General features: G+C 40.5%; 1 protein-coding gene across 3 annotated transcripts in view; it reads left to right on the top strand.

The window, feature by feature from the left end:
* Positions 1-12,457, top strand: part of trappc9 (trafficking protein particle complex subunit 9) — a 212,126-nt gene extending 199,669 nt beyond the window's left edge. For all 3 annotated transcript variants that reach the window (XM_044171437.1, XM_044171439.1, XM_044171438.1), the window contains 2 exons: positions 9,848-10,071; positions 11,415-12,457. In XM_044171437.1, the coding sequence (XP_044027372.1) occupies positions 9,848-10,071; positions 11,415-11,594 (404 nt within the window). In that variant the 3' untranslated portion in view covers positions 11,595-12,457. The remainder of the gene's footprint in view (positions 1-9,847; positions 10,072-11,414) is intronic.
* The last annotated feature ends 4,463 nt before the right edge of the window (positions 12,458-16,920 follow it).

Below are 16,920 nucleotides of genomic sequence, written 5' to 3'. Positions count from 1 at the left end.
AATGCAACAACCCCATCCACTGATAGATTTGTAATTCACATATACATACACCTGTACAATGACACATTTACTGCAGGTTATAATACAGATATAATAGGCATTCCTCAGCTCTGAACTGAATATTCAAAATGTAGGTATAGTTTGTAAAAAGAGTCAGATTGAAGTATTATATGATTGCACAGCAGGAAGCCCCAAGACAAGACTGCCATCTCAGTATGGGGCCATTAAAGTGTAATGGCACCCAGCCACCGCACTTGTGCTCCCCCACACTATTGATTTGTCCTATTTTGGGAAGTTGCTGTATAGCAAAGATACTAGACCTACAGTGTTATTTTTTCCTCACAGTTCAGCAAAAACAAAATGCTTGAGATAATGTCCAGGTGGCTGGGTTTGCCAGAGTGTGAACTATGTGCCTGCAACATGCTGCATTATATCGTCCTCTTGTTCTCTCCGAAACGTTCCTGTGTTTTTTCACTCTTAGGTGGAGGCAAATAGGGAAAAATTGCTTTATATCTATATATGGATAAAATCTAATCCTGCTTCCAATTTAGAGGCAGCAAGTCAAATGGAAATACAGACTTTTTGGCCACTATATTACACACAACTGTTCATTAAACAGCATCACACACTGAGTTATGTGGGGTGCGTGTATAAAGCATGTAGACATGGTTAAGGCTAAGTGAACATCCAGACCCACTAAAGCTACAGTAACAGGAGGCTCACAGGTCTTCATGTCTGTTGTGACGAGCTAATGATAGCGGTCGGATGTTGCCCTAACAGTATGTAACCTTGGATGACTCCTGCCTTGTGTATCGACAGTACAGGCTCTGTACACATTAGGCCACTAAAGGCCTGGGTATGCTTGACATGAATTAGTTTGTTGTAGTTAAGACGTAGATTGTACGACATAGTTTTTATGATGTGATGTCCGCATAGCAATGAACACCTTCTGGTAGTCTCTCCTTATCATGTTGTACTCGTTTGTGCTCACGAAAAACGATGGAAGTAGTGTGAAGAATAACAAAATAGTCTAAAGAGAGAAGTTTAAACATGCTACTTTTTTACCTTCACACACGTGGTCAGGCGCTGTGTGAAGATGTGTGACAATCCCGCCATGCTTGTCGGATTGTCGGTTTCAGAAAGTTAAAAAAAAATTGTCAGAGGCAATTCCGACATCGGACAGGTGGGGGCAGTGGGTTTTTTAGACGCCGTTTGACAATCCATCAAGCACTTTGTTTGAATCATACTGCTACCACTAACACCATGTCTTTTGTTACTGCCAGTGTATTTTCTTTGTGTGATGTGTTCATGTTATCTCATGTTTTGTACCAAACCTGGGGGAAAGACCTCCCCTTGGGAACTAAAAACTAAGCAAACTAGGCATCTATTAGTATGAACATAGAGCAGAAGTCTGTTGCTGTTGGCAGCTTGCAACATGGAGACACCTCTTAATATTTATAGACCTCCTTGACAGTAATAATTAAAATTAGGTTTAACATTAAAAATGAGAGAGATTTAGAAAGTGAGAGCCAACCTTCACCTAGAGTTGGTCATTGTTTCAGCCTATATTCATATTCATTCAGTACTGTCCTATTCTCACTTATACAAGAGTCTCTTCAGATCTATTGTGATTCCCTTTTAGAGCACCACAGAGTGCACTCTTATTCCCACTTGTCGTAGTCTGACATTTAACAATAAAGCAATAAAATGCATTGTTGAATCTCTCCATAAGTGTGTGTAATCTTAATCTTAATCCCTGTATCCTCACAGTATTCTGCCTGCTTTTAAGAGCCTGGTTGAGTACGGCTGAAAGTGAAGGATAAGGATGCTAAACAATGGTAACCTTGGGCGCTTCCATGCGAACAGTGAGCCATCAGAGTACACTCCTGTTCTTGAAGAGGAAAAGACAGAGAGATGGAATGAAGGGTGGTAAAAGGGAGAGCTATTATTTGAGTAAACATAAGTCATGTAGCCACTAGTGGGGAATGAAAGCGATGTTGAATGTTTTGGATGAGTAATGCTGTTGCTCCCGTGGTCATGATGCTCACAGAGCAGCGATGAGTGTGTACTGGCTAGAAGCAGCTCAGCTCAGTTAGGTGTTCTGTGTGGAGACGAGCCAACATTAGTCAACAGAGCTTATAAACTGTTGCTGCAACATAACCCCCAATCTTCTGGCACAGGCTGCTACTCACTGCTGATTGAAATTATAGCACCCGAGCAAGTCTGCTTGTTTGGAGTGAAGCTTCTTAAATATGTCCTGCTAACAGTGAAAGAATTAAACACAGTCAGGGCTGGATTTCAAAGAGAGGCACAGATGGACAGAGATTATTACTCAGACCTTTTCGAAAGATGCTGCAATGGGAGAAGTTTAATCTGCAAATGTATGGTTGGTTTATATTGCCTTCACCAATTTACTATCTATTAGACTGCATATGTTTCTACAGAGCAGTTCAAAATTAGTAGAACTCCACAGTTCATGGTATATAGGGCTCCTGCTGCAAACTGATAAATGTGGAAATGTTTCATGTCTACCTCAAGTGAGTGGCAGAATATCCAAACATGTTCCTGGCTTCTTTATGTCAGAGCAGATGGAATTGTTAAACGTTTGTTGAAGGAAAAGACAACAGATATCAAGTGAGTGGTTGTTATGGGGATAATTATAAAAGGGGCAGATGGCTTGAGGGGATAGCAGAGGCTGGCAGGTTATTTTTAGACTTACTGCAGCACACCTCAACCTTTTAAAGCACATCCTCCGGCTCCATTGGAGCATTCATCAATGACCCTGCCTGGCTAGCGGCCGCTGGCCGAGATGAGCTGTTAGACCCTGTCGCCCTGGTCACCTGGGCCAGATCACAACTCTTTGTTAACGTTCATCCTGCAGGAGAAGACACTGCCACTGGAGTACGGTTAACCTGGAGTTCTACTTTAGTCATTGGAAACGGTTTTATTTTGAAATGTATATTTTCATTTTAGACACAAGTCCTGTTTCTCACACTGTCTCCACATGCTGGACTCATTGAGATTTGCAACCAAATTAAAATCACTCACATTATTATGCTCTGTGTTCCAGAGTTGACTGGCCACACATTGATTGAGTCATTGGTATATTTTTATTTATAAAGCCATTCTGGGCAAACTACCATCATCATTCTGCAGATTTATTTCAGAAAATATATGTAATTATTATCTCAGATCACATGACACATATCTGCTGTCTGCCACAATGTACGGACAGTGGTGGGAAAGAAAGCTTCCATGTTTTCTGCTCCAGCCACTTGGAAAAGGATTTTAAATTGATGAGTGTGAAATCTCTGGCAGAATTTTGGACTATTGTAAGCAATGCTAAATAACTCCATTGTCAAGTTTGTCAGTACTTTGCCTAGTTTTAGCGTTTTGTTGTTGTTGTTTTGTTGTCTGGTTTTATATAGTTTTGTCTGCATGCTGCCATGTTGGCCAGGTCTCCCTTGAAAATTCCAGCCTTAACAGGACTTACCTGGTTAAATAAAAGATGCTTACTGCAGATTGATTATCAGCTTTTCTTAATATTTTGTCTTTTGACTTAGCAGCTGTAAGAAAGCACTGAGCTCCTTGTTCTAATATTGAAGCCTTACTGTTGGTGCATATTTATTCGGGTAAAACAACTGGCAGACTATGCTTTTTCATTTGAATACATTAGTATTGATTAATGGGACTCTCTTCGTCCCTTTTTCTTTTCTTTTTTTGCAGTGTCAGAATTCCCTTTTCTTTTTAATATGTAGGTGTGTATAGATTTAGTTTCTTCCTTACGCTCTCTGAGAGTTTTTCTTGTTTTGCTCTTTTCTTATTTTGTCTCCTCTGTACTCAGAGGCATAATCCCTTTTCTTTTGGGGAACTTGTACTGAGGTGTGATGTGTTCACTTATTTATTTTATTTTTAGAAGGCTAAATATCTCATTTTGGATTTTTGGAGAATAATTGTCTCGGTGAACACAATTTCTTCATTTCTTTATATACAGTATCTACCAAATGTAATCAACCATTGGTCACAAAGAAATGTATAATATATATATATATATATATATATATATATATATATATATATATATATATATATATATATATATATATATATATATGTGAAATATATATTATTATATAATCATTTCATTCACCTTCTAATGTGCCAGAGTAAGTTATGCAATAGTATTTTTTGGCAGGCTTCCATTTGTACAAAAGCAACAACAACAAGCCTTTCCAAGAACTTGCTAAAAGCCTTGATTTCTGTTCTGTAAACTATCGCTTTTTCTTCACCACACACACATACACATACTTTGAGGATTACACTAAATACTGGGCTACCATATTGCTGATGTAATCAGTTTTGCAGCAGCAGAAACACCCCCTTTGTTTAATGAGCATTTTCTACATTCACTTCAGAAATGTCTTACATGAGGTGTGATGAAAATTACATCTATATTTGTTTGGATGTGATTTGTCCGCTTTCCCCTCGTGCGGCACAATATTTGTGAGTGAATCTTAATGAGCTGAATCGACACCCGGTGTGAGGCACGGCATAATCTTGTAAACACTGGCAAACCTCCGAGTGTCGGTCGTCATCTTTATCTTCACCTGCGCTCGCCCGGGTGACAGCGATACGGCGAGGGGCGGAGAGGCTTGTTTATCTCCGAGCCGTAGTTTGATCTGTGGCTTACATACTCATACAGGAGGGAGGTGTCGTCTCTCTCTCTCGCGCTCTGTTTCTCTCCTGGTTGCCGTGGCGACGCCTGCCACAGCACTTTGCCTCTGCAGACTCCAGCAGGAGCAGCATCTGGGCAGAGCTGAAAGCCAAGCCCTGCGACACGTGTTACGTAACATGTTGTAAGTGTTATACCGATCAGTCCCTCTCCTTCCTTACAGTGCATTAATGAACGTGTCACACAGCAAATCACTGCACTAAAAATGAGCTCACCAGAGTCCCAGTCAATTCTTAACAAACAGCACTCTTACACGCTCCCTTACCTGTTGCAGCACTTGCAGCACCATGCAGCACTTGGAGCAGTATTTTGTCGCAGTGAAATTTCTACCTCCAGATCCTCATCCTCCCTCCTGCTGACATTTACCTGTTCTGTGTTTTGTGGCTGGTTTTATTAGTACATTTCTTCTAACAGGCCAAGCTGCTGATCTGCACTTCACCTCACTTACCTCTTCATTTTCTGTTCTCCTCTCCAGCTCTCCCTTTTTCATGTTTTTGTTAAAGCCTCTTTGTAGTTGAAAGTAATGTTCCTTTAAATAATGTGTAGCTAGGACGTTAACTATTTCTAGGGCTTTTTCCAGATTGCTATTTTCAAATCGCAAAAGCCACAATTTGAATTGTAATTTGCATAATTAACAGTGTCTTAACGAGCTGAAACAAATGAAAGGTTAAGCAACTGTTGATTTGACAGGCTGTAATGACGACCAACAGCAGCAAATTTACTCAGCTAAAGTTAACGTACATATTCTGTATTGTTTCTGATGTTTGGAATGTGTGTCTTTCTGCTCTACATGAAAGTCAAGCAGAGTGGTGAGTCTCTTACTACATAAACAATCAAAGTGACCGCTTCACGTCAGATAGCTAGCAGGCAGCCTGGCAGTTGTCGAGCGTAAATGACAGACGGCTGGTGAACAGAACTTTTTAGCACATCATACTGTATCATTGTTTTAAGCTTTTCACCTTAAAATCTCTGAATTAAGATCTCCATGGTTTGGAGCTTGGACCTAGCTTGTCTTGTCAGTCTGTGAAGCTAACGTTAGCTTAAGCAGCTACAGTGCAGAGCTGTCAGCTGTATCATAAGAGGTCAGGCTGTCAAAACAGTGTCAGACATGAATTGCCAGCTGTTTGTCATTAGCACTGATGCAATATTTGAATAAATGTGAGCGAAACTTTTCTTTTTTAAATAGAAAACTAGCCAAGTTTACTTTAAAGTTGGCTTTTCTCTAACTGACTAGTTAGAAGGAAAAAAAACCTGGGGGGACCTCATGAACAAGCAACAGAAATATTCGATTTTTTTAAATTTGATTTGATAGAAACAAGATAAGTTTGTGATCAATCTTGTTTGATACGTTGTAGTCCACAAATACAGACCTCTAGTTTAATTTTTATAAATTTTGGTCATAGAAATCACCGTCTTCCTCAAGTGATTCAGCACTAACCATTTCCCTCCATAAGCCTGAAGGGTGTAACCTATGCTTACTCAGCTTCTGAGGACACTACGTTCCTCGACATACCTACAGAAGCACTGCGGAGGTAAACTAGAGAGCATCGGTGCAGTAGCACTACAGCACTCAGCTCTGCACAACAGGAAACACACAGCAGATGCTTTTAAAAAGCAGTGTTTTGTCTTGACCTTTTGAGCCCTCTTTGGAGAGATGCAAAGATGTTTGCTGAGAGTCTCAAGAGAACCACGACCAATCAGAAACCTTGATCTCTCCACTCTTGGTTGGTTTATTTGTTTTGAAGGTTATGTAATGGATGACTTGTCTAAAACTTGAATATTAGCTCGTGCCATCTCATCTCAACAATGCTAACAACAGTTAGTAACAATAGTTCAGAATTTTCACAATAACAAGTATTATTATATAAAATGACATGAACACAGTTGCAGTTTTACTTATTGGAGTGGGCCACCGTTTCTTCCCACTGCTTGTTTCTCTGCGTACATGTTGGTTATCCAAATCCGTTGATTGCCTCGGTGCTGATACACAATCCAGGACAGCAGAGTAGAGAAACTCTGTAGCAAATGTTCAGGCTGTGGGTGTGTGTGACTGAGGCTTGTGTGTGTAGGAGTTCATCAGCTCATTACAGACTAACCATTCTCTTTTGTTCGCTTTTAATGTGAAAGAATTTATTTCCAGTTTTAGAAACAATGTAGGCTACCTATAATTTGCACATCTCCTAGCAACAAGACTTTGAACAAACTAAATATAACTACTTGATAAGGTGTCACTATAGGCTCAGTGCTACTGGCTGTGAAAAAAGTGTGTTATATGTGTGTGCATGCATATATGTTATGCTGTGTGTGTGTTACACAGGTGTCTAAATGCACCATCACCAGGGATCAGTAGCAAAATGTAATTCATAAAATGGCAGAACACCTAGATTTGCACTTTAGTTTAGGGAAAGCGGGTTATTAATGTAGCTACATGGCTTACTTTACCCTTTCACACAGTGTGACACTATGACTTTATTACAAAGCTGCAGCTTCTGTTAAGTTATCTCATGTACTGGATAAGAAGAAGTAGCTAGTAGATCTGACTAATACCAATGTTATCCAAACACGATATTCATACAAGCATGTGGCTAGCAAGTTTATTTCAATATAGGGCCTCATTTACACCTCTCACTAACACGTGATCTGTATCTGGATATCTTATCTGGATGAGGAAAAACACATGTTAATGCGGGTGTAAATGCATGCAGAACGCATTGCAATAAGAATGTAATCCCATCAGCCAAACCGTGTCTGGCGGTGGTCTGGCTTGCATTGTGACTGGATCTCAGCCAGGTATTAACACAATCAGTTTGGTCACATTCTTGAAGAAAAAAAGGAAATTGGCCCAACAAGTGCCTGCTACTGCTAGTGCCCCCCCCTCCCTCTGCAAAGGAAAATTAAGTAGAGCCTATACAGCAGTATTGCTAATAATGTAGCTTGCGCTACAGCTGTCCAAAAGGAGCTGAATCTTCTATAGACCAGATATTCACTCTCATCTTTGAGCAATTTGGTCTCTCTCCCTTTTGAATGCTTTGCTGCCTCATATAAGCACTTATTACTTCTTTACATCTGGATTGTGTCAAAGCCAACGGTTTTTCTCAATCAGCCAGTTAAAAAGTTGAAAAGAGTATGCACTACTAGCATATTGCTGTTGATTTCTATGCATGAAACTGCAAACATGTTGAAAAACACAAAAAGGGCAATCCAGTTAGAACTGAAAAATAAAAAATATTATCAACTTGTAATGGGTGTAGATACAGTATTTGACAAAATGACAAGTGATATGGTACTACTTTCCTCAATGATAACTGTGTGCCCAGTAATGTGATGTGGGCACCAATTTCCCAGTGTTCACGTTACAGGTTTGTAATGAAAGGAAAGATAATGACTACAGAGACTGCTCTTTGATGAAAACTAAGGGCAGCAAAAGAAAATAAACTTTTCTTCTGTAGAGATAGAAACTTTACTTAATGAAGTTTAGTTAAGAAAAGAAATAAGAAAGTGTGAGCAGTGTGGTCACCAGTGCAATTAATGCTGAATGTGCAGAAGAGAACTCTCAGTGAAATTTAAAAAAAATTGGTTTGATTTGAAAATCGACGCCAAAAAACAACGGTCTGCTGCCAAGCGTACCATTACAGCCACGGGGGAGGGGGCCAGGAAACTGTCAAACAACAGACATGGATGAGCGCATTGGAGAGGTTACTCTCTGTGGGGGGGTGCAGTCTGATATTCCACTGAACAGTGACCTACCACAGCCAGGTCGTGCAACCCCCCCCGGCCGCATTCACAAAAGTTCTTAAATTGTTCGCACGCACAACTTCAGATCAAATGCATGCGGCCCAGTGTCTCCCCTAAAATAAGTAGTATAATAAATAATGTACACAATGTAATCAGAGGAGAATAATATTTACTGACTAATAAAGAACCTTTTAATAAAAGGCCAGTATCGGCAAAGTGATACGTCATTCCAAATCCAGAGAGACACTTTTTCTTATTTTCGTAACATACATCTTGAGAAAAAAAGAAAAAAAAAAGAGTGCTGCTGGTTGTCTGTGTTGAGCGAAGTGTGTTTTTAATACAGACGTGGAGCTGAATGTCACCCTCCCGTCGCTCCAGCCTCCCCGGGGCTCTCCCACTGACTGCGACAGCACGGCCTCAGCCGCCCACACCCACTCTCGCTTCCCCCCCTGCTGGATTGTCTGTCTATCTTCGTACCCACCCTCGACCCCCACCCCTCGCTGCACGCAACAGTTCGGCACACCAGCGGCACCCGACGCAGCTCGGCTCTTTCATCAGGCTGTCACACAGGCTCAGCCGCCCTGACTCACAGTGTTTATCACAGCCGCGGGCGTGACACTAGAAAGCATATGACAACTGGTTTGTGCGTGTATTTGTGTGTATGCATGCTGCCGTTATTCTCGTAGGACTCATTACTCGGGTGATCTCTTTGGGCGCCCCTGAATCCCCCATGTTTGGAGTCAGTCTTCCCCTCAGCCCGCCAGGAGCTCGTGAGAGCTCAGTTCACTGAGCTCGTTGTGCAAAACAAATCATTGTGTCTCCCTCTGCACCTTAGCCAAATAGGGGCCACATCAGGAGTAACTGGCCACACATTAGCGGAATTGAATTGAACTCACTCACAGTTTCTTGTTTGGTTGTGACAGGAGAGAGGGAGGTATAGCCGTGTGAGAAGCGAGAAATGTACTTCAGGGTGGTGTGTGTGTGTGTGTGTGTGTGTGTGTGACACTTGTGCCAGCAATCTCATTTGTCCCTTCTTGACAGAAATTAGTCATGCATGAGATTAACAGGAGGGAATTCAGTTTAATACCCACAGCTCCGGCACTCTCCAATGATGTCAATAAAATGTATTTTAGGACAAACAAAGCCTATTGATCCTTCACGAGAAACAGTATGATAGGCCATTGATGGAAAGGTTGGGTTTTGATGAATTCAAATGAAGTGGAGATTGGATGAGAATCCTCTGAATGAGATTTGAACGTTGGTTCGAAAGGTTTTAATTCTTGCCTCTAACAATTTCTTCAGAGTTCCATTTTTGTACAAAATGTTAGAGAAAAGAACCGTCCCCTCCAGTCCTGACAATCCCCTCCTTTTTGTTTCCAGATGTGTTGGTGAATGGGAAGCCATGTGACTGTGATGTCATAGCTGACTGTAAAGTGGGTGACCCTGTGACCCTGGAGGTTCAACTGACCAATCTGAGCAAGAACTCAGTGGGCCCCCTGGCTCTGACTGTGGTGCCCTATCAGGACTTCCAGAACGGAGTCCAGAACTACGATTTGGAGGACGCGGTCACCTTCATCGGCTCCAACACCTTCTACATTGACACGGTCAGAAGGGACTGGAGTACTATGTTGATGTCAACAAACAGCAAAGAAATATGTATTTAACACAGTTATGTCACATTATGTAACCAGAATGCCTCAGGTTGTCACAGGATTAGACTTAAAAAGTAAAGGTGAAGAAAAAACTAGCACTGGTTGTTTACACTGCCAGCTCAAAGGAGCAGAGGTCACATCGAATACACTAATAATTGATAATAATAATTTAACTGTGTTAAGACTTATAACTACATTATAGTGTATAATTAACCATTTATTAAATGTTTATGTACTGCTTATAAATGCTAAGTAAAGGGACTTAAAGTAAGGTGTTGCTGCAGCATTACCACCAGTAGTAATAGCAATAGTAGTTGACCCATAGTGGTTGAAACAGTGCATCAACAGCACATGCCAGTCTTTTCCACAATTTTTCCCATTTATACCTAACCATGATTTTTTGTTTGTTTTTTTTTTTTTTCATTTATTTTGGGGGGCATTTTGCCTTTATTGAAATTGAATGTTCTAAAAGCATTAAAAAATAAATAAAAAAGCAAGTTTTGAATTTCTAAATTAGTTTTCTTCCCTTCCTTCCATGCAGCCGTTGGTTTCCATTCATTTTCATTCAACATGATATTTAACTTGCAGAGATTTATAATTCGCTACATAATTGAGTTACATAATCATGGCTGCTTTTAGTTTTGTCAAAATTATATAATAACATTGTGTTTTATTGCAGTACAGGCTATAACATACACATTAATGTACTTCTGGGAACAGTAGAGGCAGACATGGCTTTTGCTTTGATACATTACATAACTCAAGCGTGTTTCAAGTCACTGTAAATTGTGACTTGAAATGAAGAGAAACCAGTGGCTGTCATGCAAGAAAAATATTAAAAAGTCTTTACTAGAGCGTGCTTAGCAAAATAGGCTGAAACCTACAAACACAGGTATAGTCCTTTAAAGGTCATGGCTGATACATTTAAATTAAAAAGAACCTCATCAGAGAAAGGATCCATTGTCTGCAACAAATTCTCACTCCTGAATGTTGAACAAGCTGGAGGTGATTAGAAAACGACTTGGTCTCTGCCAGACAAAGAGTTTATAGATGAAAGCATGAATGTCTTCCCCCTATTCCTGAACGTGCAAAACAACTTAATTTTGGGAATTGTTCTCAACTGAAGGAGGAAACGCTGCACTTGGCTGTACCTTTTCATCAAAGCCACAGTCAGCTTCAGACTTCCTCCCCTGCTGGCTTCACTCTGGCCTGCAGTGTGCCAGGTTCATTATGAAACTACTGAAAGGAGGCTGCTGATTATCATTCTTACTGCTGTCTGTCTTTGCCATCACCAGGTTAAACCCAAAGAAAGCTCCGTCTGTGTGGGTGCCCTGCTCTTCCTGTACACTGGAGATTTCTACCTCAATATCAAGTTCCAGGATGACAGTGCTGGACGAGAGCTTCCTTTAGCCTGGTTCACTCTGCCCAGCGTCCACATCCAAACCCTGGACACTCCGCTACAGGCCGGGGCCTAAGGGTGGGCCTGGTAACGTCATCATTTTTGCTCTGAATAAAGGATGGAGAGTTTTATTGTTGAAGTTCTCTGTAAATACAATAGTCTTATGAATTAAATCACATGTAAATATCATTTTGTTAAAGGTTGCAGCATGTGTACAGTAGCGTGCAAGGGGATTTGAAATCTTCTCTTCAAAACACTCCAGTTCTTTGTTACGGTCCAGCAGTGTGCTGCTGTCTTTGGACAGAACGCGAAGGGGATTTTAAACATGGCGCCGTTACATATAAAGTCAATGGTAACTAAGCTATCTGGCTAGCTAACTGGAAGTTAGCTAACTGCTAGCTAACAAGCTAACTCGGCAAGCTGTTTTGGCTGGCTAGTCAAATGTCGCAGCAACTGGTAGCCACGGCATGAAATGCAAGCCGTCGCTATGTTAGTTTCCAACACCAACTATTTTGCGAGGATATGCGAATGTCCACTTCTGGTGTGACAGAGCGCTAATATCATCGCCACACTTTCTTGTCTTTAGAGGTTTGAATCACAGTGCCATTTATTCAGTGGATTCTTTTGTTACCTTGTATTTCGAATAACATGTCATAATAAAATACTGAAAATAAAATTAGAAGAATTAGAATTACTGGGCAGAAGACCTTCAAGCCCTTATTGAAGAAGAGGAGCTGCATACCAACACTGGAAATGTGATTAGCCAGAATCTGTAGGCAGTTATGTACACATACAATGTATTTATTTCTACAGCTGTATGGACAGGTTCTCTTGGCTCTGTGCCACCACACTGAATTACTGATGAATTTAACGGTCTTAGACTCACCTCTCATTATGTGTGACATATAATTGTTGTAAATAAATGTTAAAAGAAGGCAACCTTTGTTTATTTTGACATTATTCCAACTCTTTGCATTTGTGTAATCCCAGCTACTATAGCTCTGTGATCATCTTCAATTTCTGCCTGCTGATATGACCTTTATCGCCACAGCCTTGGGAGAAACTCAAGTCTGACATTCACAAACACCAAAATCCATAAACAGTGATTACCAGGGAAAACATTGCTGACTAATAATCATTTTTAACATTTGATTTACACAGGGAAGGGGGACTGAACAACATGTTGTCCAGTGATACCTTGCAGTTCACCACAAGCCGAAGGAAAGGACTCACACACTTTTCCTTACACTTGCTCTCTACATCGGTGCATTAAATAATGTCACAGCAAACACAAGGAGGACCCTGCGACCTCACCATGGTTCATCGCTATACTGCGCATTGTGCATCAGTACTTTCTGATGCACTGGGAGTAAACCAGTATACCCACCGCAAGTATTACTCTTTATCCATCTGGGAACCTGAATCAGCCATCTTCCAGTAACAATCTCACTTCTCCAACCTTTTAGGTTACCACTGGTCCCAGCAGTAGCTAATATAGGATGAGTGTTGTGTACTCTCCCTGCACACCATTCCTCCATCCCCTCACTGGTGGACCAAATATGAACTGGATGATACAGTAAGGAGATGCTGAAGGAAGTTTAGCCTTGTCGAAAGGCTAAAATGTCTCGGGGCTTTGAAAGGAAGTTTATCAGTGATAAGGGAAAAAACTGTCCAGCGTTGGTAAGACCAGCTGTCCATCCTCCTGCCATTATGTTGGAGCTTTGTGTGAAATGAGAGCTTGAGTGTGTACTTCCTTTTTATTCACACTGCCTGACCATTAACTCCACACCAGGAAGGAGTATGTATGTACAGTATATAAAATAATGGCAAAGACAATATGGCTGTAGATTATATCTTTCTATGTAACTCGCTGTATTATTCAAAAATAGCAGGGATTTCTGAAATGTGAAGCACCTTTGATCCTTTTTTCTGAATCTAGTGATTTTTTTCCTCATGAAGGTCACATTTGAAGTTCAGTGGCAAACTGCTTTTCCAAATGTGTTCGTTTACAAATGTGTATGAAACATCATTGAATCCACAGAGTTCATCAGTTATGCATACAACGCAAACAATTCCAAAGTCATGCCCTCCACGCTTATTCATTTGTTTATCTATTTATTTATTTGATTAAGGATAGATAGTGTGTGTGTGTGTGTGTGTGTGTGTGTGTGTGTGTGTGTGTGTGTGTGTGTGTGTGTGCTGGCTTTGAAAAGTCAATTCATTAAAAATGAAAAGCAACTCCTGCGTGCCGCAGTAAAACTGGGTTGTGTTGATGTGAGTGTGTGGACCAGTACAGGCCAACAAAGAGTACAGTGCAGTCTGCATGAACTCACTTTCTCTCTTCTGCTTATTGTTTACTGACCCTCATAACTGTCTTTTTCAGTAACGGTAACTCCATCGTACAAGCCTAAAATACACAGCAGGGCTGCAATTAAGAGTGTCCTATCCTTATTTATCAAAACAGAGATTCACCTTATTCACACTAATTAAATTCTGCGGTCTGGCATGGACACCTCTCTGTACTGACGAAGTAAAGAAATGGAACGTAAGAGCACCTTCAAAACTACTCAACTAGATTATCTAGGCTTCAGTTATTAGTAGAAATTAGTTAGAAATTTGGAATGTAAGACTTATATTTGAGTATTCTACACTATATTATACTTCTGCCACCGTAAATTACCTTCTGAGCAGCTTTAACGTGTAGAAAGTCTTTGTGTGAGACGTTCATACAGCACGACATCAAGTGTGTGGCAGATTTTATGGTTCTTCGCCACGCTATCACCATCCCAAACAGAAAGCTGACCTCCCCAGAGCCGAGGACATCCAGATGAGACAAAGCATCTTGTCTTGAGTTTAAATGAGGTTTCTTATCAGAAAATCAACACCGCATTATTTAGCCACCAACCTTCATTACCTTGCAGCATTCCTGTAATTCTGATTGTAATCAGCCTAACAATCACCCATCAATCTGTGCTGATGCATTTCCTCCCCGTCTGATATTAGGGAGTTACAACAGTGAGGAAAATGAGTTGTTTGAGAGCAAACAAGAGCCTTTCATTTAGTGGCAAAGAAATCCCCTGGAGCTCTGCTGGAGACAGTACGGAGTCTCTGCATGAAAACATTCATGCAAATGAATCTCCAAGAAGGTAGAGTTCAATTAAATCCCATTCTCCTCTTTTTCAGTTATTGAGTGGTAAATCACGTCCATTCATATATATATATATACCTGCAACCTTGATATGTAAATGATGTCAGGAGTGGAGCGATGAAGGGGGGGTGGGGGTGGGGGTGGGGGTGGGGGTAGGGGGGGATTATGGATTAGGATGTGTGCTGAAGAAAGTCGAGCGATTTGACACCTGCACTGCTCTTTCACTCTCACGCCTGTAGCACTGCAGAGAGAAATGCACAGGAATCCTCATCCGCTGCATGTTTACTGAGCCACTGTGACTTTGTGACTTAATTAATGCGCTATCTGCCACGGCACGCGAGCTGCTGAATATGAAATAAACCTAACCTGAAGTTTTAAAATGTGAGTGCATCTTATGGAAGAGTTTCCACCCAGTTAAAGACGCCATGAAATGTAAAATGACCCCCCACCTTGTTTACTAACCTTCCATGTCAGAATAGGCACCTTTATCACAATAAATCCTAAAAATGGACAAAATGTGTTTTGAACCTAAAATGTACCCCAAACACCTGAACCTGTATTTTAGAAATGTAATGGTTGATAAATTAATCTAACTCAAATTCCACTTATTAATTTCTTCTAGTGCTTTCAGCTGCATCTCATGGTCCTCATCAGTGGATGGAGTTTGCTCTGTCGTCATCAAGTGATAACAAGTGGTTTTATTTTGGGAGGTGGGGGAATGAAGGCCGTGAGATGCACTTGAAAGCTCCAGAAAAAGCTAGTTAATGGATCTTGCGCTACCGTTATTTTGTCAAATTACTATTGCCAAGGTCAAGAATGAACTTTAATTGCTTGGAAAATTTAAAGGACTGTGACCAACAAAAAAAAAATCAAGTTTTCTTGGAATGTGTAAAAAAAACAGAAAAACAACAACAACAACAAAAAACAGTTAGTGGCAGTGAGGAAACATTGAATTCAATTTCAGTCAAAAAAAAGAAAAATCACAAATGACCCGTCTGCATCCACTCCCCTCCTAACTGATATCCTACTGACTTGCACTTAAACATCGTCTGTGTCGTCTGTGACCACGTGTCATCAGTCGTGCAGATTTAAACCTTAGAAACCTTAAACCTTATTGGTTAGTTTAAAGCTTAAAGGGAAGATCCATATAACCACAGCCAGGACGTTTGAGATGCTGAGTCCAAAATCCACAAATCACAGCAAAACTCCACCAATAAAAGTTCTAAAATATAATGCTTCTGACTGTATTTAATGTATTCAAATTTGCTTCTTTTTCTTTTTATTATTAGTACAATTAGTTCAGTGTAACACAACAAAAGGTAAAACACATTAAACAGACATTTGTCCTTGGGAGCTGCACTTTTGACAAAAAAAAAAACAACCCTCAAGGTCCACTTACAGACATTCCTTTTTGTTGTTCAGTTGTCACGGAGATGGCCCTGTTGTCATGTTATCCCAAGTATGAAACGTGGGTCACGTGGTAGCATGTGGTTGTTACAAGTGTCGATGACTGTGATCCCATCGAAGGACCACCTGTTATCACATGGCTGAAGTGCCATAAGTTTCAACAGACTGTAGTTAACTGTACATTGTCAAAACTATCATTCTGGTGCAGAACTGCTAAATCCCTTTTTTATTTCCTTATTCTTTATTTTATTTTTTATTCTTTGCCTTAAAAAACAGTCAAATGTGAAGGAATTGATTTAAAGAATCAGAATCATTTATTTTTATTTGTGGAATGTAAACTCCCAGAAATAAAATACGAAGAACAAGACCTCTGTGTCCTCAGTGGTAGCTTCAGCCCCGACCCCTACCATTTGAGATAACAGAGATATCAGTAAATATCTAAAAACCGTCCGCAGAACCGATGGGCAATTACTTTTGCTTCTCTTCCTGTGAGTAATATGCCTTGGCTGCTTCCAAGGCACTGACCAACGACTGCTTTCATTACTTGACAGATCTGAGGTGTGAGCTTCTTCTCGTTGCACAATTCCTCCTAAAGCTGAATCAGCGACCAAAATCTGGCCCAAAAAGAGGTGCGAGTGCTCTGAAAAGGGACATTGATAAGAGAAGAATCAGTCGGGGACCACAGCAACGCTTGTTAAAATGACATGCAGTTAACGTTCAGTTATTTCCGGTAAAGGCACTGATCGTTGTCCAATGAAAGAATCATAAAAAATATAGACTCTAATTTAAACTGCCAAAGGAGTTAAAGTCATATTTATTGGAATCATTACTGCATGCATTTATTTTG

This window comes from Siniperca chuatsi, linkage group LG17 (assembly GCF_020085105.1).
Source record: "Siniperca chuatsi isolate FFG_IHB_CAS linkage group LG17, ASM2008510v1, whole genome shotgun sequence".
In the NCBI taxonomy this organism is placed as follows: Eukaryota; Metazoa; Chordata; class Actinopteri; order Centrarchiformes; family Sinipercidae; genus Siniperca; species Siniperca chuatsi.
Note: the sequence above shows the minus strand (reverse complement) of the source record. Positions and strands in the feature narration are given on the sequence as shown.